General features: G+C 37.3%; 1 protein-coding gene across 6 annotated transcripts in view; it reads left to right on the top strand.

Annotated features, from left to right (window-relative positions):
- The window catches only part of fgd5a (FYVE, RhoGEF and PH domain containing 5a), a 98,101-nt gene that overhangs the window by 16,168 nt on the left and 54,279 nt on the right, over nucleotides 1–27,654 (top strand). For 2 of the 6 annotated variants that reach the window (XM_077203170.1, XM_077203169.1), the window contains exons 3-7: nucleotides 7,044–7,090; nucleotides 8,449–8,543; nucleotides 14,134–14,200; nucleotides 15,054–15,112; nucleotides 19,167–21,856. In XM_077203170.1, the coding sequence (XP_077059285.1) occupies nucleotides 15,056–15,112; nucleotides 19,167–21,856 (2,747 nt within the window). In that variant the 5' untranslated portion in view covers nucleotides 7,044–7,090; nucleotides 8,449–8,543; nucleotides 14,134–14,200; nucleotides 15,054–15,055. Of the gene's footprint in view, nucleotides 1–7,043; nucleotides 7,091–8,448; nucleotides 8,544–14,133; nucleotides 14,201–15,053; nucleotides 15,113–16,833; nucleotides 17,663–18,640; nucleotides 18,722–19,166; nucleotides 21,857–27,654 lie in introns of those variants that run through there. The other 4 variants (XM_077203172.1, XM_077203171.1, XM_077203173.1 and 1 more) reach the window with 4 other exon arrangements.

Raw genomic sequence — 27,654 nt, 5'->3', positions numbered from 1 at the left:
TGATTCAGTTCAGTTCTATAAAAGTTCATCAATTATGGAAGGAGTTTATTTAATCTAAAAAGCAGCTCTGGAGAAAACAGTGATGTCATCATCCAGCTCAGTTCTGTTCTCATTCAATAGTGTCAGTGCAGTCAAGTCAATAAAATTAAGTATCCCCGACCCCATCTAAGCAAGCCAAAAGGCGACAGTGGCAAGGAACCAAACTCCATTGTTGACAGAAATGGAGAGGAAAAAAATAACCTTGGGAGAAACCAGACTCAGTCGGGGGACCAGTCATGCTCTGGCCAATGTGTGGTTTAATTCCAGGCTGCATCACAAGTCAGATTGTGGATTGATATAATTCAGAAATCAGAATATTTCATCCAGTTCCTTCTACTTGAAGGATACTTTATGCCAGCATTTGGTGGAAGGGGAGTTGATGCTGGCCATAGGGTCTGTGCAGAAATACTCCGGTTGTAAAAGAACTGAGTATGTAAAGATTCACAGTGTGCTTAGAATCGGGTTGAAGTTAGTTTACAGCAGATTGATCTGTAGGAGCAATATATTAGTTCCACTCATCATCTTTGTTTATTTTCTTGTTCGCTTTCATTATGATGAATTCTATTGGCCACAGTCGTCAATACTTGTTTGCAATGACAAATTTGATAATATATATTTTTTGCGCTTAGTGCTAGGATATATTTTATAAAATCAAATTATATAAAACATAGTTATACTTATACTTAGTATAATATGTACTAAAATATTTCAATCTGTTTTTAAAATTTACACATTACAATATATATGAAAAAAAACTTTAAATTGATGTAATGCAGCTCAGATGTTATGGAAAGAAGGAGGCGGGAACCGGCGAGCATTTAAACAATTTTAATAATAAATAATTAAACAAATACAAAAACAAAGTAAAGACGGCAGTCCCTCACGGTCGACTTCCGCCACACACAATAAAACAAAACATTAAATAAAATCCAGGCCTGTCCTCTCTTCTCTCGATCTCCGCTGTCGTCGCTCCTCCTTTTATGCTTCCGCTCCTCTGTGAGAGATATGAGACCGGTGCGTCGCACAGGTGTCGCTCATTATCAATAATCACGCCACCGGCCTCGTGCCGTTCTCTCACGGCCCTCTGCCTCGTCCTGCTCGCAACAATAGAACAAAGTAATGTTCAAATGGTGAACATATTAAATTATGTCATATTGTATTCTTTAGAAACTGGACTGCTCTGGTTGTAAGTCTCTTTTGCTTAACATTATACCTCACCGCATCATAACCTGGTTGTTTGATATGAGCAGAGAGGGAAGCTGAGATATACGCTATCATAACCACACAGTAAAGACATTCTCAGCTTCAGCTCTGCGGACGCTTCATTCAGCACGTAATTAAAACCATGGTATCTGTCTCAGACATCTTCAGATACTGCGACACAGCTAGAAAGCCATTCATTTTCTCCTTTGTGCACTCCATGATGTTATGAGGAGACATTGTTGATACATTCAAATGGGGGGAAAAGCCTTTTTCCATATATATACTGCATGTTCTGAAGATCTGTCTTCATCTAAACAGTTTTTACCCCAAGCCTTAACCTGAGATCATGAATCGGCATAATGAAAGATGCATTTGGGTGCCAATTTACTGCAGTGGTCCTCCTTCACGTCATTGGAGGAGATGTTGCCTAAAAAGAAAAGTTTGAAATGCAATGCTTTATGTGGCTGCATAAACACAAGCTGGAAGTGAGAATGGAGGTTCAGTATCAGCTCAATGGAGAGTATGCCATGAGAATGGTTTGTGGGCTTTTATGGGTTCTGCTCCCCTTAAGCATTAGAAGGAAAACATTATGAGTGTCATAAAATCATGCTGTTGTTATATACTGAGAGAGCCCCTACAGTGTTTTAACCAGCCTGGACAGGCTCACATGCTGTTCTAAGAATTGGAAATAAAACAAAATGAGTCTGTCAAGTAAAAGCCCTTAGAATATGATTATGACTTGTTGTTTTCATCATTGCCTCCCTTTTGTCTGAATTTTATTTTATTTTTCTCCAAATATCATTAATAAATACATTAAAAAAAACAGGGGTGACTCTTTTAAAGTTCGCCCAAAACTTAAATTATGTCATCACTTATTCACCATCTGAACCTGTATAACTTTCTTTCTTTCCTTGGAACATGGAGAAATTTTGCAGAATCATACTGATTACTTATTTCCATATACAGTTCAAATGAAGCCATTATGGGCTCACCTTAGTTTGGGTTGATATCAAGATTTTCAGTTTGTTCCTCACACAGGATCACTTTCAATCACAATGCACTGAATGGCTGGCCAATCAGAGCACACCGCGCTTTTCAGAACGATGAGCTGATAATCGTAACGCCCAGTAGGGGTGTTGAAAGCCGTCTTCATAGAAATCATAGGGTCGATGAGAAGGAAGAGTATCGGCCCGGAACTTACTGAACACATCCTGGAGATCGACATTCACCTGGGGAGATATGAGATATGTCATGAGAATCCCGGTATGCTGGCCAAATTATTCTGGCGCAATATGCCTGCCGTCACATCATCCAGGTGACGCTGCACATTGGTGGTGGTTGAGGAGATTCCCCTTTCTATGTAAAGCGCCTTGAGTACCCAGGAAAGCGCTATATAAATGTAACAAATTATTATTATTTGCCAAAATATGCATACTGTATACTGATGTATAACATTATTGTGTAATAAAATTATTCCATAATTTTAAGCACACGCACACACACTCATTTTATGTGGACTTTCCGAAGAAACCTTACCCCTAAACCTACCCATCATGGAAAACTTTCTGCCATTAAAAAAAAGCAAAGAAAAATTCTTTATGATTTATAAGCTGTTTTCGTTTTCCTCATGGGACCAAAAAATTTGGACCCGTAACATAGGGTTTACCAGGACCAACCCCCCCCCCCCACACACAAACACACACAAACACACTCACACACACACACACACACACACACACACACACACACACACACACACACACACACACACACACACACACACACACACACACACACACACACACACACACACACACACACACGCGCACACACACACACACTCTCTCTCTCTCAAGATTAGTCCATGTGTGAGGTTACAGAGTAAGCCGTGTAAAAGCTGCCACATAAATCAAATCAGACATGTTTTAGGTTGGGAAAAAATGGGGTTCAGGCCATTTCAGTAGCCCTGAATAATGTGTGAAATGAGCCCCAGTGCTGGCTCAGCACTTCCCCTGTGCATTGTGCAATAAACAGCAGGTAAATAATAGCCTTTCATGTATAAAAACTATTAACACATGATATGATTCCAGCTCTGAGACACCTTAATGGTGATTAGACGGTGGTTATTTATATACAGCCTGTGATTGCCCTCATCAGCATATATTTATTGTAGCTTCCATATTACACAGTTTTAAGTGATCCATAATTAATAGCAGAGGTGGAAAGAGTAATAAAATATTCTACTCAAGTAAAAGTACTACTACTTCAATGAAATTTTACTTAAGTACAAGTAAAAGTACCGGTTTAAAAATCTACTCAAGTAAAAGTAAAAAGTAGCTCATTTAAAACTGACTCAGAGTAAAAGTTACTGAGTTACTTTTTTAACAGCGGGGGTGGGGTGGGTGACCCTCCCGTGTAGGGTTGTAATGGTATAAGATTTTCACAGTATGGTAACGTCTCAGAAAATATCACGGTTTACAGTATTAATCAATTGTTAAATAAATAAACTGTATTATTAAATTATGGGTATTATTATTATTATCATCAGTTAAAATGACAGATAAATTAATGAAACAGGATTTTTTTTTTGGTTGAACAAATGCTTTTATTATAACAAACTTGAAATAATTTGTTTGTTTATTAAAATTTCAATAAAACATGTCTAATCAATTAAATTTGATAATTAATAATGAATTAGATTAACAACTTATTTTTAACATTAATAATTTATTAAAATGTTTAAGTATAATATTGTCCTATGAAATGTATTTTATTCAGAAAATTGATGTTTCTTTTTATTAGGGGTGTAACGATATTCGAACCAAACCGAAGAACCGCGATACAGAACCCACGATTCGAATCGCGATACTCTCATGGCGTAACGAACACGCTCCGCCCTGCAAGCTACCCCGGCCCCGCCCAGCCCGGCTCATTGATTGGACCTGGAATCAGTGTTGCCAAGTCCGCTTATTATAAGCGACTTTGGGCTTGTTTTTCTGTAAAGTCGCTTACAAATATTGGTAGTCGCGGGTCGCGGCTTTTTTTGGGCTTGTTTCTAAAGTGTAGTTGCTTATTTGGGCTTGTTCTCAGCTCGTTGTCAAGCAGATATTTTCTATATGTTATTTAAACGTAGGAGTTTGTCTTGCCTGTTCCCTCTGTCTCTCCCCTTTCCCTATACACAGAGTTTTTTCCCACCCACATCCTGCTTCTAATTGGCTCTGACCCAGATGGCAATGAGTAACAGCCAATCAGAGGCAGAGCAGGGCAATCGGTTTTTTTTCTGGTTAGGAAAACGTCAGTGAGTGACGTTTAAATGAAAATACGTGCGAGTCGCGACAATCGCGACTGATGGTGACTGGACTGTAAGAGAGTTTTTATATATAAATTATATTTTAGATATTATAGATATAGATATTATAGTTTAATATTGTTTAACCCTTTAACTGTCACTCCCCCTTTTTTCGCATAGACATGAAAATCACTATTCAAACTTAAATGGTGCTAATTCAAGAATGCTTTGGAATATAGACCTATGGTTGGTCTTGTTTTAAAGAAGACATTTGCCAGATTAATGTTGAAGTGAAGTATTATGAAGTTATGAAAGTGAAACAGAAAAAAAGTTATACAAGTTTGAGTTTATGAAAATGAACAATGTAAAAATATAATTATTAATATTTTATATAAAATATATATATTACAAAATATATTTTACTCTAAAACTGCCAGAAAATGTAAGCCAAAAATCTGAAGAAGTTGTGTTCCAAATTTTAGGTTGATATCTCAAAAAATGAGCTTTCAGTAAGATTTTATTTGGCCGCAGTACCAACATTTTTCACTAGATGGACAGCCAAGCTTCATTACAGAAGAAAAATAAACTACCGTGTGCACAGTTTTACAAAACTAGGCACAGTTTACCAATCTGTCCACATGGATGTAAATTGACAATCTGTACCCACAGTTTAAAACTATCTGTCACCACGGATTGTAACAGTAGCGGCAGCGCGGAGTAAACGCGAGTTAACGCGACCATCTCTTCCTCAGTTACAGAATAAACATGAATGGACACCTGAAGGTATGTTGAAAAATACAGTATACTTACTAAAAGGCATCATAACTCGTGTAATCGCTCAATCAGTGTTTCATCAGCGCAAAGACGTCAATAAAACTGCATAGCTTGTCACTAGCATTATATTTACCTCAGCAGGCTAGTGATTAAGTGTCCACAACTTGTTGGTTCCTAGAGAAATTAACTCTTGCACTAAATAAATGCACAATATTATCCTACATATTATATTTTACTTAACCTGATAATTATATCTTGATTATTTAAAGTACGTTTAAAATATCTTTAATGAATATGACAGCAACTGTGTAAATTATTATATTTCAATAACAAATTAGAGTAAAGTTAATGCAAAAACTGCCTTATGTTCAGTTTACATGTTTTCATACAATGTAATGTACAATGTACATATGTATTTCATACATATGTAGTAGACAAACGCAGCTCAGCAGAACAAATAGGGTTATATATTTACTTGCAGTATTTTTGTGCTTAGCTTAAATATCCACAGACCATGTCGCGATTGGATTTATTGCACAGTTCTACTTTCCATGTATTCATCCATCCATTATTTTGCATGTTTTATGTGACATCTGCATTAAGTGAATTCCATTTTCATGACTGGATTCCGGGATTCCCTTTGCATCACGTAAATCGGGACATACCTTTATCTGCAGGAGGGATGGTGTCCTGTATCCTCTTTTTGCATCCACTTTGTGTCCACATTTTTTGCAAATTGGATATCTATCCTCGAGGACAACCACGCTTTTTTTCTACTTTTCATACTGGCCATAATTCGCTTGGCGCTTAGCTTTCAGCTTCAGCTGGGCGTCACCTTTTTTGCGCGTTTGTTCTCCCGCCCTTCAATCAATTCAGTAGTTTCCGGAGTGTGTGATTTTTTTTTCCCCCCCCTTGTATTATTATTTTTTACTCAGTAACGGATATGATTTCAAATGTAGCGAAGTACAATACTTCAAAGAAAACGTACTTAAGTAAAAGTAAAGGTACAGATTTTAAAAACTACTTTAAAAAGTAGAAGTACACAAAAAAACTACTCAATTACGTAACGCGAGTAAATGTAATTCGTTACTTTCCACCTCTGATTAATAGAACCATTACTGTGGTACAGCATATTCAAATATGTTTTTGTGTACACTAATTAGCATCATCCAAACTTTACAGAGGGTTATTTACAGCTCATTATCAAGTTCACAGAGCATCTTTTTACTTTAATGGAACATATTTACTGGCTGCCGGCTATGTTGTTAATGTCTTTAAGTTTATTTACTAAAGAAATAAACTAAAAAAATGCATTGGAGTCAATTGGAATTAATCCACTTTATCAAGTAGGGGGAGTATCATAAAAAATGAAATAAAGAAAATAATGAAAAAAGGCTTTTGGATGCTTGGCTTGTAATAGCTTTAAATCTTCTTGTAAGTGAATTGTTTATTGTTAAGCTAGCATATGACAAAATAAAGCTGAAATTAATTTCATTGTACTGAAGCCACTCAATATCAATACGTTGATTATATTATACTCCATTCCATTAGTATTTCCATCCATTTCTTGCATCACCTAATGTTAAAAAAGTAATGTAATAGCAATTTTCCATGTTGCTTGGATGTAAAATTGCACCCTAAATGGTTACAAATATTTTTTAAAGACGATATATGAGAGTGTTGATGTACTCCATTATATGCTTTGAGGTTTACAATATCTGTGTCTTGTCTTCTCTAGGTCAGTTCAAGGTCAGTTCAGGTAAACGCTGCAGGAGTTCATGGCAGGTGAAAAGCCTCTTCACATGTCACATAGACCATCCCTCACAGAGACAGTCATGGACACAATTAAGCTTTATGACGGCACTTCATGAGCCAATGGGCCATTTGTTTAGATGATCCTCATCTAATCATCAACACATGATCAAATTTGTGAAGCTGCCTCTTGTAGAGTTACACACATTTTTTTGATAACGTCCAAATATATTCAGAGCGCCCATGGGTCTAAATGAATTAGCAGTAGAGGGGTTATAAATGAAGTAATAAATGAAAGAGAGAGAGAGAGAGAGAGAAGGAAACTAAAGGGAAAGGGGGACATAGTCCTCCACTCCTGTTGTGAGCCCAGCTGGCACATATCTAATGCTTTTGTACTTGGGCACACACATAAAAACAAACATACAAAATTAATACAGTTATGTCGCACTAAACCTCTTTTGAGAATGTATATATATGCAGACAAACTCCATAAACTGTCACATGAACTCCCACAGCTACCACCGAAGCTCACAGCACATATATACTTTTATGGGTGGCCAAGGAGACGGTGGACTAGTTTTTTAATCTTACCTTTATTGTATGGGGTCCTAGGTGCGGGATATATTTTGACAAGATGAACAACATAATAAAGCAGCGATTTCTTTTTATGTCATTTTTATTTCTCTACGTCAATTTCTCTTTTTGCCTTTGTAGCTGATTGACAGATTTGTCCTATTTGCTGAGAGTCAACTTTGCAAACAAATGGACAGTTGGATGACATGTAGTTGATAGAAACTCACTTTAAACCTGTGTTGCGATTGGGATGTAGGTTATAAAAAGCTTGTCATAGAATGCAACAGGAAGATGATGTAATCACACTTCAGCATTTTGGATGGCAAGTCTTTTTGGTTGTTAGTATACCCAAAAATGAAAATGATTTACTTGCTCTCAAAAGGGAACTTTTAAGATGTGGTCATTTTACAGGCAAAAAAAAAAAAAGGTCTATTGATTACATGATTATGTGGATTCCTTTTAAAATGACTGGATTTTACTGAACGGCGGTAAATATGACTGCACCAAGAAATACTTGATGACCATGACATCAAAAAGTTGAAGAGGTTATACTCTTATAATAATGGATGTGAAATACTTTAAGAAGGTGTAAAATAAAATGAAAACATTGAAAAACTGAAATAGTCTGTGCTGTGCAAGTCCAGCATGTATATTAATGGTTCTGAAAAAGACAAGAACATGAATAGAAATTCAGCAAAACATTTCTGCTGATGTGGTGCATGTGTGTGAATAAAGAATGATCTGTCACTGCCTGTTCATCCTTGACTGTATTTCCAAGCTGGAAAATAATGTGTGTGTGTTTAATGTGTATTAAACAGGCATGGTTTTTAAAGATGACCTCAGCAAAGGTTGTCCCCATCTCATTGAAAGGACCCGAGACACTGACTCCTGAGGGAATACCAACAGAGCACTGGTGAGCGTCACCTTAATTTACCTTCAGTATCTCACACTTTATCATCTCACCTCAGAAAGATCAGTTGTGTTTCAATATAGCTTTCTGATTATGGCAGAATTGAGTTGGGCAGGTTAGGTGTGAAACTATTTGTATTGTGCACTAATTGTAGTCAAATGTTGTGAAATTATTGATTATTGGCTCATCAATAAATCTGTTGCCAGGTTGTTTGGTTGTTTATCTCCAGTCTTTTTGAAAGTGACTGATCTGAATCTGTCCAAAATGCAATGATGATAATTCCTTTCTGTGCTGTACTTGCTGACACGTTCTGCTCTTGTCTTGCCCCCAAATAATTTTGATTCCAAAGGATTTATTTAGAAGAAAAAAAATAAAAGGTTTAAAAAAAAACGGAGCCTATAACAATCACCCATCTGTTGCTTAACACTCTGAAAACCAGCTTTACAGTCTATCAAAGCTTGTTTTTTTTTTTTCATGTGAGCTGGGCAAAATATTCTTATACCTTGTAAAAAAAACTTGTAAAAAAAGAAGTGCGTTTAATGTTCTGAATGTGCAATTGTAGTGCACTTCAAATTTTAAAAGTATAACAACTGTACTTGCAGATAATGGAATATTAATGAAATACAAGGTCACTTGAGTGTACTAAAAGAGAGTACACTTTCATTTTTAAAAAGTGCACTTTATAATAATGTGTTATTAAATTAGTAGCCTACACTTTCGATGTGTTGACTAACATTCTAAAGCACATGTAAAATAGGCTAATTGATTATAATTTTAACTGTAGTTAAAGTTAATATATTTTAAATATACTAAATTGCATCTTCATCATTACAAATGTGTAATAAAGTTTCAAGAAATGACATTAAAGTATATTTTAGTCAGTGGCCTCATGCCCATTCATCGTGCCCCCTCAGATTTTTCCTCCCTGATAGTTTTTTGTCACAACTTTATTCCTATTATGCTCCATAATTACCAGAGCCTATAACTACTCAAATGTATTCTTCTGGATGTGTAATAAATCGGTCAGCATCAGCCCGCCCCTTTTTCCTAATATGGTGTCTGTTTATATCAAATCTAGAGCGCTACGTGCGTATCGCTCTATAATCTTTGCTGTGTATGTTCAAGCAACTCACCCGTCTCGCACGTTGAGCTGGCAATGTCTAAAAACAGATGGTCTTGAAGTGGTAAGTGGGCAAAGCAACAAATCGCCATTGAATTAGTTATCGGATGATATTAAAAGGTAGTGGGATTACTAACGTAATGTTACATATTACATTTGATTTGACTACTCTTTTACATTTCTGTCAAATATTAACCATTTTCAAATAAACGGGGTAGTGTTAACCTTATTCAGCACTGAAATCTGTCAAACTTCTTTCAAAGTCCTTCATCACATAGTATTAATATTAAAATAACTTAATTTTAGAGCACCACAAAGTCAGACCTCAGAACCTTTATGTACCTTTAATGTAAGATCGTTCTTAGGTCACATACAAATTTAAAATCATAACATAAAAACTGCAATGGTACTGTTTTTAAAATCATGTGTAGTAGGCCTAAGTGTACAGTAAGTGTAAACATGCTTTAATGAAATAGACTTCAAAAGCTTTTGAATTTGAGGGTTCAAGGAGGGTTGCTGCTAGCTCCGTTAAGGTATTTCTGTCCCTCCTAAACTGCATTGAAATTGTATGTTTAGCAGACAGAATTAAAAAATTTTCAGGGGGAGAAACCCCCCGACCCCTCCTAACATGATCCATATCACCTGTCAGAAAACAATTGCAACGTCTCAGAATGTGCAAAACAACGTCCCGAATTTTGGCTTGCATGATGCCCATGATTTTAGTTTACCCTAAATGATTGTCAGTATATTTGACCGTACACTTTAACCATATTTCCACCAAGACAAAAAAATTACAAATAATGATGTACTTAAGTCCTATTTTTAGTGAAAAAAGCAATCTAAAGTTCAGTTTACTGCATTTAATAAAAATTCACACTATAATACATTTATTTAATTGCAATGAATTATGTCAGAATTTAACAAAATTTACATTCAATTCACAGTTGAGTATATTCCTTTAAAGTATATTATTTCCATAATAGGTACTCTTTTTAAAAGCATGCTAAAGTGTCGTGTCAATGCTAAACGTTTTACAAGGGATATGCAACAGCTACTTTATTTTATTCCCTTTTATTCCCATTTTAATGAAGTACCAAAAAAAAAAAAAAAAATCATGTACCTGAATCATGTCCAATAAGCTTTGCAGAATATATCAAAATTCTTTGTTTGGATTGAACTATACAGTTTTGCACGTGTCAATAAATTCACATCAAGTATTTATTAAAAAATTTGATTTGCCTATGATCGTGCCTGCCTAATTTCACCCTCATTGCTTAAGACGTTTAGATAATTGTGAGCGTCTGACAGCCAAGGCCAAAAGAGGTTAGAAAACACAGATATTTTTAAACTTAGTATCTGCATCCGTTCAGTCTCATTTGGCTGAAAGATGTTAAAACAGTCACAGGAAAAAGTAAATTCAGCCTAGGGGACTTTTTTTACACAGTGGTATTGTTCCCCTTAGGACCTGCAGAACGAAAGCTCAGCAAATTGGTCTTGCTAATCAGCTTGGAAATTATTCTTTTGCACAGACCTGAGATCTGTTTTGTGTCTTGAATCAGAAGAAATTTCATTGTGGCTTAATGAGGGTGCAGCTGTAAGGCGCATGTGTTTGTGTTTGCATTAGAATACTAAGCAAAACAGAATGTGAGAATGAATGTGACGGAAAAGGGCAGCCATGCACCCTGCACCATTTTTCAAAAGAAATCAAACTCTCCGGGGTCCATAAATCTATTGTGCTAAAGGCTATAGGCTAGTGTTTGACTGGTCCATTGTGCTGGGCTTTTAAAGGCCAAGCCACAAGTCTTTTTATGAGGCTTCTTGAGACTTTTATTTATGAACGGTAAATCGATGTTATTACAGTGCAGCTCTGAGGATTGTGTCTTTCTGAGAGGGGTATGGAGGCAAAACAAGAGACTTGTTAACAAGAATCAAGACCTGCCCTCCTGCTTAGCATAACCCACCTGTTAGAAATCTCACTAATCACTCTATCTCTACCTACGCAGTTACTTCAGTCATTTTTTCCCCTCTCAACATCTGAAAATAGCAATATAATTCCATGATAATAATGCAGCCTTCTGCATTATGTATACTTCTGAAGTCGTGATTTAGAGCTCATCGCGTTCAAGTGCTTTGTTGTTGGAAAGAATAGGAATGGAGGACACCAGCTTAATTTATGCCTAAATTTTAAATTAAATGAAGCGTCCCATTTGTTGACAACCACTGTATATAAACATCATAAATCCCCAGCTTGCTGACGATACTGGAATGTCGATCAAATACATGCCTTTTCCGCTGTGTATAAAACATACAATATGCTTTAAATGGTTATTCGTATATGTACGTACATGTAAGTTGTTATGAAAAAACTAATAAAGAATGCCATTCACAGCGGCAATTGTTCTCCCCTCCCCCAGTTTATGGCACGCACAACTCTAAAACTTTTAAAAAGATTTACATTTAACGTAATATGACTTTTTTTAGAGCACTGGATTTTAGTCTGTTGGGTTAATGATAAATATGAGTGCTTGTTCAAAATAAAGAAAATGACAAAACTTTTCAAATTTGTTTGAAAGTTCTTTGAATTTTATTCTGGTTTCATATTGTTTTGAAAAGCTGACATTTTCAAGCAAAGTTTAAATTAAATTAAAAAGTCTCATGGTTTAACCAATTAAAAAAATACAGTAGTAGCATCTTTCGGTAACGCTTTAGATTACAGCCCGGAAAGTACTGCGTAATTAAAGCGATTTTACAGTGTAACCTTCGGTAATTATAGTGTACCTATAACGTACTTACAATATAAGTATAAGGGAACAATATTTTAAGTTTGGGGAATAAAGGGGTAACAACTAGGAGAATTAAAAAAATATTTATACTGTAAGTATTATAGAACTAAGGGGTACTTATTCTACTATTATGATATAACAATCTTACATTTGGGAGCAATTTACTGCGTACCTTTTTGTAATAATGGTGAACCAGTACATAATGTTAAGCCTTTTTAAAAATTTCAGGGTACATATCTATGCATTTGTAAAGTAATCTTTTTAACAAAAATGCACTGAAAACGAAAACTATTGCAAATTTTGCTTAAATATTGGAGAAAGATATTCTTCTTTCATAGTGGTGCTTGTTACCCCTTTGTTCCATGTAGTTTCAGGGTAAGTACAATAAAAATGCATACACACAATCTAATATAACTGATTCGGAAACCTTTATTTATTATACAAGCACCACTTACCCTGTAACCACATCAAACAAGATATATTTCTCAGTATTTAAAAAAATTGCAATAGTCTTAGCTTTTCTCGCCTTGAAACATGTTAGCCCGAACTTAAACATCTGCACTTTAGCGATAAAAACAAAACAAAACAAAAAAAACAATTATATAAATGCACAGATATGTACCCTGTCATTTTTAAAAAGACTAAACAGTATGTATTGGTACACAATTATTACAAAAAGGGAGCAATTACACAGTATGTATTGGTACACAAATATTAAAAAATTACACATTGCTCCCAAGATTGTTGTATCATAATAGTAGAATAAATACCCCTTAGTTCTATAATACTTAGAGTATAAATATTTTTTTTAATTCTCCTGGTTGTTACCCCTTTATTCCCCAAACTTAAAATATTGTTCCCTCATACTTACATGAAAGTACTTAGGTACACTATAATTACAGAAAGTTACACTGTAAATTCCTCTTAATTACACAGTATACTTTCCGGGCTGTAATCTAAAGCGTTACCCATCTTTCTTCTAAATTGAATACGAGTAAATGTATCTTAATTGTTATTTTATATTGTATTCAAGGTAAAATGTTTCCTTTAATTTTTTTCATAAATATCAAATATCATTTTTTTTTCTGCATGTTGGTTGAATAATAGTAATAATAATATATATTGTTAAATATTAATAAATATTACGACTAACCCTTAACATGAATAATATGAATATTATTTTTCTGTGAAATAATAATAGAAGATTGTCAACCTACTTAAGCTTTCTCTTTTCAAGAATGTATTCCCATATTGTGGCTTTTTTCTTCATTACGATATCTGTGCAGATTGTGTCATCCTGACATTTTCCTCTTAAAAAAAAAAAATCAATTGATCCTTACAAAAAGACATTGACCCTATTAATGCAAATGAACATAAGGTTAAAAACGCTGCATAACAGATTTTCACAGTTGCTCTATAATCTTTAACTACACATATGCACTCTTCTATAACCCTGCATTTCCAGCGGTGTCGTATTGATTTGGCTCGAGAGGTCTTGGACTCCACAGGGAGAGCAGTCTTTGTTTGCTATTTTTGATGAAGTGCTGACTCCTGGCTTCACCTGTTTTTCTCCGGCAGTGTGTCATTGGTCGAGGGACTGGGGGGAAGGTGAGAGTGTGGTTTCTGTAGCTGTGCTTTTGAGTTGCCTAAGAGTGCTGATACCATTTTTCTTTCATGTTCTCTCCTATAGGGGAATATGACTGTCTGACACCAGGAGATCCCAGATTGGAGTGGAGTAATCTGTTTTCTGTTGCAGAGTACGCTCATATTAATGAGTAATTAAAATGATTGCTGCTAAAAAAAAAAAGTTTCTTAATTAGAATAGCTTATAAGATAAATGGATGGTCAATGAAGTGATCATCGTTTTAAAAATGTAATCCATCAATGGACCCATTTCACATTTCCGGGCTTCTCAAAAAAGGAAATCGTCATAGTTGGGTAAACTTTGATAGTTGGGAACAGGAGGCGACAGCAAATATAATTTTTTTATTTCCCTTTGCTCCAATATCAAAAGAAAAAAAGTTTCCACGCCTTTCCAAAAGAGTGGAAAAAATATAGAGAGATTGTTAAGTTTGTCAAAGATGTCAAATTTGCCGTCACTCCCTCAGCTGTTGTATTAGAAGCATAATTTACTGACAAGGTAATACAATATATAGCATTATAAATGTGTATTATAAAAAAAAAATTATGAAAAACTTTAATTTGCAATATTGATAACACGTCATCACAATCTGCGAAAAGGGTCCATATAGTTTTCTTGTTTTTTAAAACTAGCCAATATGTATTAAATGTAATTATGTAACAGAATTTGACACAAATCAGTGAGACTTCCTTCTGTGAAAACATGTTGCCGTTTTAACTGTCCGAATGTACCTTGTCAGTACAATAATACCCTGCTTTTTTCAGCTCGTCAGAATTTAGAAACATTCAGTGTGTTCTTTTAAAGGCAGGTGTTATGAGAATGGTGGTGAGAGACTCATACGAGCTCTGGGAAAAAAGCCATTGACCCTCTTTCCCAATCGGTTTCCTGTTTAGGTTCAGTTCTGTGAATACATGTGTGTGTTTGTGAGTAAAAAGTTGGTTTCTGACATGTTTTTCCTCTTATCCCAGGCATGTGCCATAATGCGGCCGTCCAGGTGGAGGGGAACAGAGCTCTGCGGATCTGTTCGGTCAGAAATATTTGTTCACAGAAGTCAAAAAACATGTTTTTCTCCTGTGCATATAGACCACATCTGCAGGGTTATTTATCTCAGGGCAATTCTTTTAGTCACTCCTTCAGTTACAATGCCTACAAACACACTCCGCTATGTGCCCGTCCCCACAGACGAAAACACATTTGTCTGATAAAACGCAAAAAAGGTCAAATTTGGTGCCATAGTATACTTTCCAGTAAGGGACACAATTAGCACAGCAAAAGGCCAGCTGTATGCTATCTTTAGCTGTGGTTTGCCATTAAAAGAACAAAAGAAGAGGCACATTAGCTAGGAACGGACCACTATAGCAGATTTCAAAGTATCAGTCTAACGTGAAGCTTGATTAATTTTATATTGAACATTTATTCTGAAATATCAGGTTGTTTTAAAGAACACTGATTTATGAGAAAGTTGATTTCTGTTAAATGTTGTTATTCAAGCTGTCGGACAGTTTACAGGAATAACAATGTTTCCTGTGAGAGCTCATGTGACGCTGTAGCTGTTGTAAATATTTGTCTTGAGAGGGGTCAAGGCCACAAAACAATTATTTTATGGTGTTTACTAATGTCCAGCTCATAATTCAAGTTGTTTATGGACATTTGATGTCCATTTCTGAAGCCAAAGAGAATAACAAAAGATGATATTAATTAATAGTCATTGCAGGCAGTCATGTTTTAAATTGTGAAACATATGGCCTGCTCCCACCATGTGCTACACTCCTGCATCTTAGCACTGCTATGCTATTGTTCAGGGTGTTCATCTGACCTTCAGATAGATAGAGAGAGAGAGAGAGAGAGAGAGAGAGAGAGAGAGAGAGAGAGAGAGAGAGAGAGAGAGAGAGAGAGAGAGAGATGAATATGAGTGCTGTGGAGGTATAAATAATATGTCCTATGGAGTTTGCCACCTAATGTTTGAGGTTTTGGCTTGTGATGTAAGCTGTCAACGTGGAGCCCCAGGTGTCTGACAGTTTTCTCTCCTGAGTTTCAGGACTGTTGTCTGCCTTTGAACACAGAACTGCAGCATCTCAGCTGGGGGTTATCTAGTCTTACAATTCTGTGTTCATTAGGCTTTAACAAAGGCTCTGTCAGAGAATATCTGATTTGGTGGATACTAGCCAATATGGCAAAGATTTGTCTGGGTGGACATCTTGTTGTAAAGGAGAAGTAATGTTGACTTTTTAATACTAATCATTTCAATTCTACAGAATGTATTTGATGTCATGTATTTTGAGTCAGGCCCATTTCATGAATTTTAAATGCAACATGCACCCAAAATTGTATTTTTGATCATGATTATTGTAGGTAAAAAGTGTTTGCCTAAAAAGCTGATAGAAATAGTGCATTCACATATCTAAATTTGTTCTGTCCAATCAAGTCATTCCTTCTTGCAGACCGCTGTCATGGTGAGTCCCCCCCCTTCTTTCATGTTACTGTTATCTTGTATAAGGGACCAAGTGAGTCAGGACGTGGGCTCTTAAAAAATTGGTGCATCCCTTGGACATCCCCTATTTTGTTTATTTATAAGAACTGTTTAATCTAAAAATACTGAATTAGTGCTCTCCTATCAGTGTGAAGTTAAATTAGGGAAAAAAAGTGTGTTAACAGCAGCACACTGGTTCATTTGTTGCTAAGCGTTGCCTGTTGTGCAGGAAAGAGGGATAGCAGTTTCCTGTTATGAAGAGAGGTTTTTAAAGAGCTGCTTTCCTCCAATCAGGCAACAGATGAGCAGAAAGGAAGTCTGGCTGAAAGCATTTAGTAAAACTGTTTTTAGAACCGGTTTTAGGAACATTTGTTTAACCAAATTACATGAAATAGTCTTTGAAAGGCTACCAACAAAATTATTGCATTATTTAAAAGCCTGTTTTAAGTAGGGCACAATTACACAATTAAGTAGGGCAATTAACCGTATTGATACAACTTTTAAAAAAAAGGCTTTTAAAAGCACATTTTCTAGGGTATACAACTAAATAGAATGGCGGCGTGGTAGTACAAACGCAGTGCGATTAGATATTTCGAGTTCTTTTTCTGTGAGAGCAAGAAATCCTCTAAATCGGATCCTGAAACATTCCATATCGTTGCAGTAGCCTAATGGAGCAGTTGTTCTTGAAAGTGTCATACGCCATCTGATGGTTATTGGCATTAGATGTTTTTATCTGTGGTTTCGGTCATCGATCCTTGTATTCCCGCGAGGGAGACTCGATGTACCTCCTCAGGAAGCGCGCGGAAAACACCTTCAGTCTCCACGCGCAGATCGGAGAGCTCGCGCATCTCTCATTCCTTAAGGCGGAAAGCGCGCGGATCTGAAGAGACCTGCTGCAACAGTCGATAATAAAACTGATATTTTTGGTGGCACGGCGTCGAATAAGTGATGAAGTTTTTATTGTTTACTTCTCAAGCTTTATGACAAATGTCCCAGGAGTAAGTTCACGGCACCTCTGGATACATACTGTTGCTTCTGCGGAATATCAAGGAATAATGTGGAAATATTTCAGATGCCACGGTGGATGACATCCGACAATGTACGCAGGTATGAAACCAAATAGTTCTGAGTTAACTTTTCAGTACTGTTAAATTATTTCACTTTTGCGAATGTGTGAGCTTAAGTTTAAAAAATAGACAACATCCAGTTCTGTTCGCAATATTGAAGAGTAGACTAGGCTATTATTGAATGCATGCGTAACAGTGAAAAAAGTTCATGATGACATATAACTGTTTTTTTTTCATATACAGTTACACTGTTCTTAAAATCTAGTGGTAATTTAATTTAACACACCGTCAAGTGTGTTAAATTAAATTACCAGTAGATTTTAAGAACTGCCATAGTCCTTGTTGCAAAAATATATAGACATTTGTATTTTAGTCAGTTATTATGAACGATATAGTGATGCTGTATTGAGTGATTTTTTTGTAACACTAAAAAATAAAATCCTATATATTAGTTCTAATAATACATATTTATAAATGCTCATAATTGCATGTATAATTTAGTCACATTATGTTAATTCAGTCTTTCTGAAATATGTTAATTCAGTTAGTCCTGTTCACTCTCAATTACTCTAAATTAGCAAATTAAAATGGTTGACACTTTATAGACCATATCTGAGATCATGTACTGATGGATTTTTTAAAGTAAAGAGTTTGTTTCTCCCTTTATTCCTCCTATTGTGTTTAACCATTTGTTTTAAGTGAATTCTTGTTGCATAATTCATATCCTGTTATTTTGCCAAGGGGACCTTAGTTGGGATGTTGATGTTTCTCTTTTTATTGTTCTTCAACGCACTGAAACGACCTTTTCAGCAAAAAAAAGAAAAAAAAGAAAAAAGAAATTCCAGTCTAGGGGTTGTCAGGGGTGGGATTTATCACTGGACAGTGAATCATGGGAAGACTGATGAGAAGGATGTGTATTTGTGTTGTGCAAAACTACTCTTGTAGAAAAAAATGGGGAAGGGGTTCATGGAGTAGACAGGGTGCACTGTTAATGTCCTTCCCCTTTGCACTTCCGCAGTCCTTCCAGGAGAGTCTGCTGGAATAGTTAATTTGTCGTGTCAGGAAACAACATCTTAGCAGGGTGAGCACCAAGTGCACGGTGAGTTTAATAGGACGTGCGTCAAGGCAGGTAGCAAATAACAGGAAAAGACAGGAAGTATGAGGAGTATGAGTTTTGTTGAGAGAAAGGGTGTGTTTCACCAAAAATGGCCCTCAGGTTAACCCTTTATGAGAAGATGCACTTAAGAGTTAATTGTTGTGATGTTGTTAAAATACATTATTTATGTGGCTTTTTTCACTTTGTTTTATGGTTGTGAAAATTATGTTCAGTGTGACTGGATTGAGCATATAATCACTTCATTAAGTTTTAAGTTCAGAAATTGCAGTTCATCAATCAAATGGTCAATGTAGATCAATCAATATGGTTCTTTAAAGGAGCAGCTGAACTCATAATGGCATGTTTATAGGTTCTTTCATTTATTTCTATTGCAAAGATATCCGATTCAACAATGAAATGTTAACCTCTTTTCTCTTTCTATTTGCAGATTTTTAGCAGCAATTCCAAACTTCTCAACCAAAGACAAAGCCATTTGACTATAACTGTGTGCTCCACCCTGATGTCAAGGCCTTGCCCTTCCACCCGAGGTCCTAAACCTCCTGTGGCAGCCAAACCAAGGCTAGCCTCTGAATTGAACCAAAGCATTGTGGGTAATGGGGACATAACATCCTCTGATAGACTGGAGCTGAAGCAGGACAATGAATCAGATGTCACACAGGATGAAACCGATGCATTCAGAGAAAACTGTACTGATGATCACATGGAGAGTGACTTATCTAAAAAAGACTTATCTGACACTAACCATGACACAACTTGTTATAATGAAATAGAGGAAGAATTACAAATGCCAGCTGATAAAACAGTGGGAGAGGATGACTGTAAAGATGATACCACCGAAGTGCCGCATGCAGCCTCTTCAAATTTGTCAGAAATGGTTGATGAAATTCTTGATTCAACAGATGAAGTCCACAGCAAAAACACTGATGATACCAAGCCAGCTGAAAATAGAGAAGATTCTAAAAATGTACTTGTGGACACCTGTGCATGTTCTGAGAAAGAGACACCTACTAAAGATCAGCCTGTAGATGAATGTCAAAGTCCATATGAAGAGATTGAGGAACAACCATCAGACAGTGTTCAACGTGCCAATGATCAATTTGAAGAGGACAATAGAGCAGCCGCAAACTGTGTTCATCATGAGGCAGAAGAAGATGAGCCTGGGCTTTTTTCAAAGGCTACAAACTGCAGTCAACCCTCACTGTGTGAGGAATACCCTTATGACATTATTGGCACAGTGGATGATAACAGCACTTGGCAGGCTGAACGTGCAACCAAAGACCCATCTGGACGCTTCAGGTTTGCAGAGGAGACAGAAGATGCATTTGAGCCCTACTCTGTCATAGAGGTTGTGCCAAGTTCACATTTGACATGCACCTCTGATCCAGAAGCAAGATGCACTGATGAAGAATCCAGCAATGAGAAACCAATGGACTCAACAGAGGGAACATCAAACCAAGAACCTTACTATGTATCATCGGAGGATGTGGCAGAGTTGGAGGAGGAACAGGCAAAATTAGAAAATGGTGTCTCGGAACCTGCTTCTGAGGATCAAGAGATTACAAAAAACGAAGGAACGAATGACTATGCTGATATTGAAGACCGTGATGGGGATGATCAGCAAGTGGAGTGTGTTTCATCTGAAGATTATGTTGAGATAGGAGACGAAGATGAGCCAGTAAACATGGAGAGGAAAACCAAGTGCAAAAGTATAAGAGAACGATCAGCTAGACGGGGACAAGCCCTCTCGAGTCAGAGGAACAGCTGCCAGCCACGCCTGAGACTTTGCAACATCACCGTTCCTGCTGACTTAGATTTAGGCAGAACTCCAGAACTTACAAACCGTTTGGTTTTTGCCCATACCACGGAAGCATTTGAAGAGGACATTGAAGAGCTGGACTGCCATATTGTGCCTTTCTTTGAGGAATCGGACACAGAAAGTGACGAACACATTTACGAGGAGGCTGGCTTTGACTCAGAAGGTGAGAACTTTATCTCTATGGACAGGAAGAGCATTGTGACCAGATCTCGTTCGCTCTCTGGGAAAGTACCTGGATATGTTCCTGAGACTGTGCCTGAGGAGACGGGCACTGAGTACCAATCTCATGACTACTACACTGTGGCCTTGGATCAAAATGGAGATCCACATCCCCATCTTTCAGATGAAACAGAGGCCAACCGAATTATTCCCTCATTAAAGCCAAGGCGCTTTCTTCTTTCTCCTCGATCGCTTTCTGTTGAGGGCAGAGATTTGCCATTCTCAGGACACTTTGAGGGTGAGAAATCTCCTAGAGAGGAATGCAGATTGCAAAGAAAAGATGACACACTTTCTTTGCCTTGTGTCATTACTTCCTCTGGAAGCTTTTCTCAAAGAAGTCACCAGTCCTCCAGTGGTGTGTCGACACCTACATCTTTAGTCGATATCCCACCGCCCTTTGAGTTAGCTTACATAACTAAGAGGCCTGTGACAAAAAGCTCTCCATCACTTCTAATCCAACATGAGTCTCCTGACAACCCCAAAAAGAAGACAACATCATTTAAGCGTTTCTTGGCTTTAAAATTTAAGAGAAAATCTGAAAGCAAAGCCCGTGGAGATGGCAGTGTCCGCTCCTCAAGGTCATCATCTGAATCTAGCCACCATGGGCCCATTCGGGTACTGGAGCTTGATCGAAGAAGTGCAAGTGGTTCCCCGCAGCTTCAGTCCCATGTGGGAAAGCCACAACACAACTCAGAAATACCTACCACCTTTCTGCTTTACAAAGAGAGGCAAAGACGGCAAGGTGCACCCAAGAGTTACAGCAACAGGGGTATAGCCAGAGTGGAGTCCTTTGAGGACCGCTCTCGGCCCCCCTTCATGCCCCTACCCCTCACTAAGCCTCGCTCCATCTCCTTCCCAAGTGCAGATACTTCTGACTATGAAAACATTCCTGCAATGAGCTCAGACTATGAGAACATCCAGATTCCTCATGGGCGGCCCACTCGGGCAGTCACTATTACAGATTTCTTCGATGACCACAATCGGACAGCAGCACAAGCCAATGAGAACGATGGCTACGTTGACATGAATAGCTTTGCAGGAATAGAAAACAAGACCACCACTCAAGAGCAAGACACTGAAAGGTATAGTCAGTCTTTTATAGAACTAAATAATTAAAAATGCATATTTTCCAAATTTTTTAAATAATAAAATGGATATAAGAGTTCTGAAGAGTTCTCAATTAACTATAATAGCAATACTTATTTTTGTTTAAATCATCAGACTGTAGCATAAGATTGTCTAGAGAGTTATATTTTGAATGCTGAAACCCCTTCCTCTGAACACAATGCCAATACCATCACACAAGTCTGGAGGAAGTGCTGGCCAAAACAATGTTAACAGGAAATTAGGCAAGTGTTGGTCACTCTGATAGCTCAGCTTGCACCTCTCTCTGTCTCAGAACACTTTCTGTAATCTTCCTGACTGAATAAACAAGATTTAAAATTTTACAGATATACTAGACTAGGCTATATAATGAAATATTGGACAGATAGATGTTCATACAGTATTGGGTATGGGGAAAAAAATATAGATTTGTTTTATTTTAATCGATTCTCATTTTTACAAACCGTTATCGATTCTTAAATCCCAAGAATCGATCCTTTAGTTTATCCTGTTTTCAGTTGATGTATGAACAGAACATTGTAGTGAGCCTCCCATCCAATAAATCACAATAAGCTTTTTGCTTTGTCACTTTTGATATGAAACAAAGTGTCAGATCACGAAATCTGTCCATTTTATTATGAAATTCCAACAATAAATACCGTTTTGGTGCTTTTTAATGTGGCGTGACGATCGCTGTTGCTAATTCAGATCAATCGATAAATGGCATCGCTTTCACTTTTCAACTAGTTACAACTTGAAATAAACATAGATGAACATCAGAAGGTTGAAAAAGATACAACTTCAGTACAACTTTCCGAAATATGTATCATGTCTGTGACGGCCCTGCCTAGTTGGGTTTTTAACGGTTTGGTGTTGGGCAGTTTACTGTTCTCCTTTTGTCTCTGAAGGTATCAGCGCCCGTTAGCCAGATTGGGAGCACCTTCGCCAAATGCTGTAGGAGGATACATACTCCGGCCCTTTTGCTCTTGCTCTCTCTGATCTGGTCCCACTCCAGCCTGCAGCAGAAGCACATCTTTTTTTGTTATTTTTTTGTTATCCCTCTTCAACACCCAAACTTCATACTAGTCACTCATCCACATTTACACCACTGATGCTACTGACTAACACAGTCTACATGGTAAATTATTAGTTTAATTTTTTTAAGTTGTTATAATAAATAGGTTTACTTTTGGCAATCCTTCATGTCCTCTCCACATTTGTCATGGCCTTTGAGCCGGGTTATGACAAATGCGTGAGACCAGATCAGAGAGAGCGAGGGCAAAAGGGCCAGAGTATTTATGCTCCCACAGTGTTTGGCGCTGGTGCTCCCAATCTGGCTAACGGGCGCTGATACCTTCAGAGACAAAAGGAGAACAGTAAACTGCCCAACACCACACAGTTAAAAACCCAACTAGGCAGGGCCGTCACATGTCTCATGTAAATCAAGCATAGTGTCAGTTCTGGCAGGTCACGTTTGTCAAGCTCACATCAGCGGATTCTAAGCTGATCCACGTCTACCAATAGGAATACGACGCCTATCCCTGTATACATATATAAGCTCCTTCAGTATTATCAGCAGCTATCGCGTTTCTCTGGAGCTAATTACCCTCCTCCATCCCCAGCTCCCCCTCTCTCAGGATTTGGCATTCTGATTCCCCTTGAATCAGAAAAACTTCTCGAATTATGTTCTTTAATATCTTGAATTAATGATATCTGCAATGCATTCATGTTGGTTCTGTTCTGTTTGCCCTAAGGGTGGTTATTGCTGCCCTCCTTGCTTTTATTCATGCTAGGCTGCATGGATGCACAGGGCGTTCTCGCCCAGAACAGAACCAGACCGCCAATCCAAACTTTATGCTAATTGTGAATCGTATTTGATGATAGTGGTCCTGCCAATATTGCTCAATCAGTGTTTCAACCGGAAAGATATAAATAAATAAGCTTGTGAACAATATGTCACATGATGTTGCATTTACCTCAGAAAAGCCATCCAGGGACCATAAACTTACTAGTTAGCTCAAAAAGAGAGGAGCATTTTGCTAAACACTGTATATGCACCATATTACATCCATCAACTTTTTATGACAGCCACCATTTAAATGTTTATATTTCAAAAAACATAATTGTGAAGTTAGTATTATAACTTTATTATTGTAAAAACTTCTTTGTATGTAATTTAAGTGTTTGTTTTCAAATCAGTTAATTTGAACCTTCAATATTACAGTAATAATAGTTCCAACTGATTCCCTGTATAGTTTCTTTGAGAAAATTTGTCATGTACTGTACCTGATATACATCCAAAATAATCAATATCGAATCGAATCAGAATCTAATCAAATTGCAAGCTTGTGAATTGAAATCGAATCGAATTATGAAATTTGTGTCAGTATCCAGCCCTATATAGTATACAGGATTTTTTGACAGATGAAATTGCAAAAAAGTTGTCCATGTTCATTAGTAATTAAGCAATATCACACTCACAATTGTGGAATTTGGCTTGCATCCTTGCCGATATTCAGCACAATAGCATGATTGTTAATGTATTATTGCTCTTTTGCTAAAATTAAAAGTGAACAACTTACATTTTAGACACATTATGGCCCAGTTGTGTTTTTAATTTTGCAACGCAAGATCAACTGGCTGGAAAGCCATTAAAGGGTTAGTTCACCCAAAAATGAAAATTAAGTCATTAATTACTCACCCCCATGCTGTACCAACCCCGTAAGACCTTCGTTCATCTTCGGAACACAAATGAAGATATTTTTGATTAAATCTGAGAGGTGGATCACTGCTACATAGGCTGCCAGAGGGAATGAAACTTGACGGCCCAGAAAGTCATTAAAGAACATGTTTAAATATTCCATGTGCCTACAGTGGCTCAACTATAAGTTTATCAAGCGACGAGACTACTTTTTTCCCGAAAAAACCCCCATAAATAACGACTTTATTCGACTATTCCTTTTCTTCCTTGTGGGCCTGAGACGAGAGTTGAAGAGATTTCCACGACGCATGCGCGAGAACTGAGAAGAGGACGTTCTTCTTCTAATACTTCTTGTTCAGTTCTCGCGCATGCGTCGTGGAAATCTCTTGAACTCTCGTCTCAGGCCCACAAGGAAGAAAAGGAGTAGTCGAATAAAGTCGGTATTTATGTTTTTTTTTCGGAAAAAAAGTATTCTCGTCGCTTGATAAACTTATAGTTGAGCCACTGTAGGCACATGGAATATTTAAACATGTTCTTTAATGACTTTCTGGGCCGTCAAGTTTCATTCCCTCTGGCAGCCTATGTAGCAGTGATCCACCTCTCAGATTTAATCAAAAATATCTTCATTTGTGTTTCGAAGATGAACGAAGGTCTTACGGGGTTGGTACAGCATGGGGGTGAGTAATTAATGACTTAATTTTCATTTTTGGGTGAACTAACCCTTTAACTGTTATATAAATGAGTGTACGTATAATGAAACAAAATGACTTGCCAAACACTTACGCTGTGAGTGCTGTGTTGTGCACATAGTAGTGGAGCAGCCTGTGGTATTGAGTTTCATTGGATGAAAAGATGCTTGCAGGGTAGCTTATCTGATTTTCTCATTTGCAGGATTTGATGGTACATTTGTTGGAGTACCCTATCTGTGTGAGAAAGAATACAATGCAATGGTTCAATGATACAAATAGTATGGGAAGAAAGTGGATTAAACATTAAGGCTATTTTTCTCCTTTATTGCAATGCTCTCACAGCCTGATGCAGCTGAGTGGAGGGGAATAGATGAGAAAACCGGTGGAGAGTTTTCTGTTCTCTGCATGAGGATTTTACTAGCATGTAGTGTTAATAAACCAAATTCAACAAGTGTTTTTCTTTTATTGGGCTTTTGGGAGATTAGAGGTTTTAGAGTGGTTTAAAGACAGATGACTTTCTGACCTTCTTTTGACCGGATGACCCTTTCTGCTCTCACTATACCAACCTAGAGTCATCATTAGAAACCTCTGCTCGATTACCTCCAGTGTAGTCAAAGACCCTGACTGTTTCAAGTGGCCTTTGGGTTGCTTTTTAATCCGATTTTCAGAGAAACACAAGGGAAATTTCCAGAATAGCTTGTAATGTTGTTAGTCTCTCCATTGTTTATCACTCACATTCAGTTTCACATGCAGTACATGCAGTTTTTGGAAAAAATATATTTTTCATGATTCTGTCAGAGAACAGAAAAGATGTTGTTGCAAGAGGGAGGGGAAGTTATTTTGATGAAAGATTATGGGCCTTATTTTAACAATCTAAGCGCATGGTCTAAAGGGCAGAGCGCAAGTGCACTTAGGGCGTGTCCGAATCCACTTTTGCCAGTCTAACGACTGGAAAAATGGTCGGTGCACGCAGTGCATGGTCTAAAAGGGTTGTCCCTATTCTCTTAATGAGTAATGGGTGTGTTTTGGGCGTAACGTGAAATAAAGTCTCATTTCTCATTCGCTTTAAAAGCCAGTTGCGCTCGCGCCTTGGCGGATTGCTATTTACATGGCAGAATTTGCCAGCTGAAAAACTGAACGTGTCTCTAGAGCGCAAACAGATCAGTTCATGTGTGAGGTTAAAGCGCAAGCAGACCATCTACGGGACAAGACGGATTCCACCATATCTTTATGTACACAATATTAATCTTTTACATTGTAATACTTTTATTTTTAATATTTGGCTAGTTTGTGTGCTGCTGCGCGTCCCTGTGTATGTAATAAGTAGAGTGTACGCACGTTCTGACCCGCCTATAGGGGCATATTACTAATGCGCCCTTAAAATAACCAAAAAAATATGCGTACACTTTGCTTAATACACACAGGGACGCAGTCTATTTCAGTTGCTTTAAATTAGTAACGCTCCAACAATGCGCCTGAACACACTTCATTTTCAGACCAGCACACCCATGGGCGCACAGATGGGCGCAAATGCATTTGCTATTTTAAAAATGTGGCACAGGACGTGAAAATGATAACTGCGTCGGGCTGAAACTTGCAAAAAAACACTTGGCGCTGCATTGCGCCGGGTGTATGATAGGGCCCTATGAGTAATACAACCCATTACTAGAAGTTAAATGAAGTGATAGCTTGATATAGAAATATTACAATAAGAATACAGTAAGATTTTTTTCCCATGGAAATGTTTTGGTTAAAATTCATGCTTGGTGTGAATAGCCATAACATCCTTTACCTAACCATAACCTAACCAAGTATTTGTAGGTCTTTTACTTCAGTCTGTGTTTTCAGCTTTTACCAGTAAATCGTTATTTACTTATTTTTGAGTACTAGCCTGCTAGGGATGGTGTGAATACTCACTACTTTTGGATATTACCCCTGGCTAAAGTGTTTATGTGCCACACTTTTGTGGCATCCTCCATTATTCAAGAAGATGATATGGGAGCCAGGGACCTTTTTTCTGGTGACATTATTGACTCATTGTGTTGCTGTGCAATCTAACAGCATTGCATGTTTGCAAATGGGTCTATGTGTCTGCACCATTAGCCGCTCTGTGTCCCAAGAGAATCCTCCGTCACTGCTGATGTTCTGTCTGTTTTTGTTTGTCGTATTTTGAATGCCTGCAGAGAAAAATTGACATTGCCACTTTGGTGGATGGAGACACAATGACAGGAAAGTGATTGATTGCAGATGTATAAAGAAAGAATATTTTTCATGCCCAAGCCAATCAGAGAAACGTTTTGTACTCTTTGCTGGTCCCAAAGGACAGTGGGCAGTGTGAGAAGATGATTGAGGAAAAATTTTGAAACTCCTTTTTATAGTTTGACTA

This window comes from Siphateles boraxobius, unplaced genomic scaffold, assembly GCF_051911475.1.
Source record: "Siphateles boraxobius isolate OS27281-9 unplaced genomic scaffold, OSU_SipBor_1 5, whole genome shotgun sequence".
In the NCBI taxonomy this organism is placed as follows: domain Eukaryota; kingdom Metazoa; phylum Chordata; class Actinopteri; order Cypriniformes; family Leuciscidae; genus Siphateles; species Siphateles boraxobius.
Note: the sequence above shows the minus strand (reverse complement) of the source record. Positions and strands in the feature narration are given on the sequence as shown.